Source organism: Polypterus senegalus, chromosome 15 (assembly GCF_016835505.1).
Source record: "Polypterus senegalus isolate Bchr_013 chromosome 15, ASM1683550v1, whole genome shotgun sequence".
Lineage (NCBI taxonomy): Eukaryota > Metazoa > Chordata > Cladistia > Polypteriformes > Polypteridae > Polypterus > Polypterus senegalus.
Window position 1 is genome coordinate 68,538,560 of NC_053168.1, and position 6,000 is coordinate 68,544,559.

The window sequence follows — 6,000 nt, forward strand, 5'->3', positions numbered from 1 at the left end:
GAAGTCCAAAAACATAATTCTTACAGCACCACTGCCTCTGTCCAGGTGGGAGAGGGATCGTGTAGCATATAGATGATGGCATCCTCCGCTCCCACCTTCTCCTGGTATGCGAACTACAGAGGGTCAGCGGACCTGTGGCCTCAGGTGGTGAAGCAGCAGCCGCTCCATGGTCTTCATCAGATGTGACATCAGAGCAACAGGCCGGAAGTCATTCAGCTCACTAGGACGTGATACCTTTGGGACTGGGGTGATACAAGATGTTTTCCAAAGCCTTGGGACTCTCCCCTGTTCCAGGCTCAGGTTGAAGATGCGCTGTAGAGGACTCCCCAGTTCCAACGCACAGGCCTTCAGCAGTCATGGCGATACACCATCTGGACCCGCTGCTTTGCTGGCACAAAGTCTTTCAGCTCTCTGCTCACATGGGCTGCTGTAATTGTGGGTGGGGATGTCTCACCTATGCTGGTATCAGCAGAAGGATGGTTGGAGGATGCAGTACTCGAGGTGAGAGTGGGTTAGTGATCAAACCTATTAAAGAAGTTGTTCATTTGGTTTGCTCTCTCCACGTCTGTCTCGATGGGGGCACCCGCCGAGCTGCAGCCAGTGATAATCTTCATCCCATCCCACACTTCCTTCATGCTGTTGTTCTGCAACTTCTGCTCCAGCTTTCTCCTGTACTGCTATTTCGCCGCCCTGAGCTGGACTTCTGCATGCACTTGAGCTCATGCTGATCACTGTCTTTAAAAGCCCTTTTCTTCTGGTTCAAAAGGCCTTTGATGTCACTTGTAATCCATGGCTTGTTGTTAGCATAGCAGCGTACTGTTCTTACTGGAACTACAATGTCCATACAGAAGTTGATGTAATCAGTTGTGCATTCAACAGCCTCTTCAATGTTCTCACTATGTGACCCAGCATATATCCCAGTCTGTAGTTCCAAAGCAGTCTCTCAGAGCCTGCTCTGCCTCAGGGACCACTTCCTGAATGAGCGTGTGGTTGTAGGTAGCCCTCACTCTTGGTTTGTATTGAGGCTGAAGCAGAACCAGGTTATGATCTGCTTTCCCAAGTGCAGGCAGCGGGGTGGCGCTGTATGCGTTTGCATACAGTAGGTCGATAGTCCTATTTCCCTGGGTGTTACAATCCACATACTGGGAGAAGGCAGGTAATGTTTTGTCCAGCGTCACATGGTTGAAGTCTCCAGAGATTAGGACTAGTGCCTCAGGGTGCTGCGTTTGTAACTTAGCAACTGTGGAATGGGAATGGATGATGTCACTCGCTATTTCCGCGTTCACTTGAGGGGGGGATGTAAACAATAACAACAATCACGTGTCCAAACTCTCTGGGCAAGTAATAGGGACGCAGACTTACAGCCAACAGTTCGATGTCCCTGCAGCAAGTGGAGATTTTAACGTTTACATGTCCAGAGTTGCACCACTTTGTATTGACATAGAGAGCGACCCCACCCCTTTCTTCTTAGCACTGGTATTTGCGTCTCTGTCCGCTCTAACTGTGCTAAACCCGGGTAGCTCCACATTAGCATCTGGGATGGTAGTTGTTAGCCACGTTTCACTAAAACATAGCAAGCTGCATTCTCTGTAGGTTCTGACATTTTTCACCAGCACAGCCAGTTTGTCGATCTTATTTGGTAGTGAGTTCACATTTCCCAGGATCACAGAAGGCACCAACGGTTTATAACGCCATTTTCTCTCAAATTGCCTGGCTTTTATCTTATCTTTTATCTTTGTGCCGGCTCGGCTGCCCTTATATCGTCTTCTTACCTCGTCAGGTAAATAAGGAACCACACAGGCATGAGCATTTCTTCTCAGTGCTTTAAGTTGACTACTTGAATAGGCGAGTCTCGGAGTGTAAAAATCCATGTCAAGTAGTAAAATAGTAAAAAGTGTCCAGGGAGCGATTCCACATAAAAGAAAGTGGTAGAAGTGATCAGTGAAATAGAGAAATATAGAGAAAAAAAGGTAAAAAAATAAAGTCATACACGGAGCTGCTGGAAAGGCTGCCACTCGGATGCAGCGCCAGAAATCATATCTATATGGATGCTCCACTAGTGGGATGCTGCTATCGTGTGAATATCAGGAAAACATGACTCTGGGACTCAGACACCCTCTGTCCTTCTGAGCAGGCCTCCCATCCAGGAAAGACCTGCATGCATCCCAGTCAGGACGCCAGTCCATCCACCACAACGATCACAGTGAATACAAAAAAAATGTGTGGTTGGTGATACAAAATCTTATATAGGGAGTTATGTATTGTGGGGAGTGGGGGCACATAAAAAGTAAATCGCAGGCATCAGCAAGCCAAATTCTCTTTTATCTGCAACCTTATTCTTCAGTGAAATTTCCATTTCAGATGTATTCTGATTCTGGGCATCTTCACTAAGCAGGAGAGACTGTCTGTATGTTTGAATCCCAGTAAGACACGACTGAATGTAGTCATTTAATAAGAGTTTCTTTGTTTTAGGATATGTGAGAAGAAAAATGAGCTTATAATTAAATTTGTGAAATTTAGCTTTCAAGTCAATTGGGACTGTAGGGAGAGAATGCCAAGGCAGTGTTTTTTTTTATTTTTTTATTATAACATCGGTAATGCAGCTGAATGACAGTAGAGGATATAAATTAGCAATCATTGTTGTAGTCATTTAGTTTTCAAAGTACAGTAGAGTTTCTAAATGTTATTGTAAGGACATCCATCCATCCATCCATCCATTTTCTAACCCGCTGAATCCGAATACAGGGTCACGGGGGTCTGCCGGAGCCAATCCCAGCCAACACAGGGCACAAGGCAGGAACCAATCCTGGGCAGGGTGCCAACCCACCGCAGGACACACACAAACACACCCACACACCAAGCACACACTAGGGCCAATTTAGAATCGCCAATCCACCTAACCTGCATGTCTTTGGATTGTGGGAGGAAACCGGAGCACCCGGAGGAAACCCACGCAGACACGGGGAGAACATGCAAACTCCACGCAGGGAGGACCCGGGACTACTAGTGAAACTGTGATCTCATTTGGAATACTGCTACACTCCATTAACATGAAGTGATATGATGTCGGAGCGGCGCTGCTCAGGCCACGGAGGATTGCTGCGGCTGCAGATTTTATTGTACTCAATCAGAGGCTATTTTCTGTCAAATTTCTTCTTTTTATATTTCTGGATTTTGTCTGTGAATTTAGAACTAACAACTAACCAGAGCTACAAAAACCAAGTAAAGCTCTTAATTGGTATAAAATTGAGAAATGGCATTCACCATAGGTACATTAGCTCTAGCATGTTCATTCATACTTTGCTATTACTCTTTCTGGGAACTCAAAGTTTATCTTGTATGGAACTCTAAATTATCCTTACATCGAACAGCATGGGTGTGACTGACAAATACAAGTCATGTGATGTCATGTCTGTTTTAATAGAATTGTTTTCTTTTAAAATTGGTAACATTGCAAAGGCAGAATACGTATTAGTGAACTGAAAGTCTTTAAAAGAACTATAATTTGCCAAATGGTAAAGAGAACCACAGCCCAAAACATGATCTTATTCACAGTTCTTAAACTGCCAAGTCCAACTAATGTAGAAGTTCTACAACACACACAAGTTAGTGTCTAGTTATGAGAGTGCCAAAAGCTGTCCATGCATGTTAAAAGCTAACAGGGAAAAAAACGGGCACTTGAACCACAGAGCTAAACGCTGATGACTCAGGGGGATGCTTATGTGTCATTCGCAGTGTGGCTTATATATTTATTGCAAGTATAGCAGGACTCCAACCCTGGCCCTGCATGTCTCTTAACTGGCTGAAAACTGGGTGGTGATAATGTAGGAAATTCAGACACGTTACAACCTCTTGAATATTGTATACTGGGCCTTTTCCTGGCAGAAGACAAAACAACCAGTTTTAGTCCCATGGTTTAATCCTAAGTCAGGACGAATGTTGTAGCATCTCATTTTACCATGTTTTAAAAAAAAAATGCTATCAACCTTAATAAATTGTATTTTTGGACACAAATTTTATAATAGTATTTTATATACGTATGGATTTGAAAAGCTATGACGTGTTTCTGGTCAACATAAATATCTTGTGTTTTTTGTCTTCTCAGCTTTATACGAAGTTAAAGTGCGATGACCCCCAGCTGATGGAGCACACTGAACAGCTTCTCACTGAGTTGGGACCACAGGCACAGGTACAAGGCGTAGAACAGGGGAAATCGGATTTGGAGCAAAGTGTTGGTGAAAGAAGTGAGGACGAACCTATGGAAGAGTAAAATCCAAACAGCTAAAGGAGCCTTTTTTTTTAACTCAATCAAAGCAACAATTTTTTTGTACTGTATATGGAGAAGGTAATGATTGTAACAATAACAGAGACATGCATTTTTATTATCAAATAAAATCTTGCCATCTCTGAATAGAACAATGAGCCATGCATTATTTTAAAAGGTACAGTCATGGCAATTGCCGTGCCCTGGATTTTAATTACGTTACAGCTAAGATGGAAGAAAAGTGCTGTAATAGTATTTGTGTGTGTTATGTTTATTACAAACCAAGGCTTCCTTGCCTGTTATGATGCAAAGGCTTTTTTGACAAATATATGAATCCAGCTCCAGTCCTGGTGGGTCGCAGTGGCTGCAGGTTTTCATTCTAACCATTTTCTTAATTATTGGCCAGATTTTGTTGCTAATCAACTTCTTTTGCCTTAATTTTAATTAACTTACTATTTCAGACTGAGACCCGTTAATTGTTTCTGCAAAGTGAGCCAACACATGATTATCTAATCTGTGCCCATCATACAATATTTGAAAATACAGAAAGGTGAAGGTCCCCATGATGTTGATCTGCTTTGATGGTGCTCTTAAAAAAAAAGAAAATCAACCATTTTGGAAATGTCAGCTGTGGCAGATTGAGTGCAACAACAAACCTTGGCATTAAATAACAGGTTTAGCTTACAGCAAGAATCATCTTCTAATTAGGAAGCTGGTTGGTGTGAAATTGGCTGGAGTCTGAGGCCTCGACTGGTCATTTATTGGTTCACTTTGCATCTCATTCCTGTGTGGATGCCATTTAAGGAAAAAAGAAGAAGTTCAGAAGACTGAGTCACAACAAACATGCAGCAATTAAAATTAAAGGAAAAGAAACCAACAACCTGTATGCACACTGTCTTCCAGATTCTGTTAGCCAGCTGCTACATATTCCACGCTGATGACAAAATGGACTAGCTGTGGTGTTTTTCACCCAATTGCTTCAAGATGTGTCCAGACTTAACCGTAAACGACATAAGTTGGATTATTCAAACTTTGTGCCAAACATCAGGAGCTAAAAAGGAAAAGGGCTTCAAACTTTGTATTTCAAGCTACATACACAATTACGAAGCTACTTCTACTATGAACTTGCATGGGACAAATATGTGATTACATTGGGCTTCTTTGAAATAAACAGAATTTCAGTGATTAGTCATTAAACTTTATTCAGGAATAGGTGATTATGTACAGTATGTAAGCTTAATACTGCAACGGTGCTGGGCAAGTTATATCAGTCAGGGATAAGTCACCAAAAGAATGAGCTTTCATTGCATCATTAATAGCAGGAGCACCTATAAAAACGGCAACTCTGCACAGTCACCCACAATTTTTCCAACTAATGCGGCAAAAGGCAAGCAGTCCTTTTAATACTAGAATCCCTGACACCTACCAAAAAAACTCATAATCACGGGCCACTTTAAATTCTTTCACACCTCTCCATCAGCATCTTTCATTTTGCAAATTTGTTGATCAGTATAAGCAGCAAACAGACTGCTATCCCATCCATCCTCCACCGGTTCTTTATCGCAATGTGAGGTATCTGGAGTTGTGTAGGGTAAATAATATATAGTTATTTGGAACACGTGTATTTCATGTGTGTTCCGTGTCTATAACGATCTGTGTAAGTGTAGGATGACAGGAAATGCAAGACAGAAAATGCTGAACACATAACTAAAACAGAAATGTTTTTCATATTATAC

The 6,000-nt window shown here is 42.1% G+C and overlaps 1 protein-coding gene across 2 annotated transcripts in view; it reads left to right on the forward strand.

The window, feature by feature from the left end:
- The window catches only part of si:dkey-12j5.1 (probable assembly chaperone of rpl4), a 417,417-nt gene extending 413,001 nt beyond the window's left edge, over nt 1-4,416 (forward strand). For both annotated transcript variants that reach the window (XM_039737187.1, XM_039737188.1), the window contains one exon: nt 4,106-4,416. In XM_039737187.1, coding sequence (XP_039593121.1) covers nt 4,106-4,270 — 165 coding nt within the window. In that variant the 3' untranslated portion in view covers nt 4,271-4,416. The remainder of the gene's footprint in view (nt 1-4,105) is intronic.
- The last annotated feature ends 1,584 nt before the right edge of the window (nt 4,417-6,000 follow it).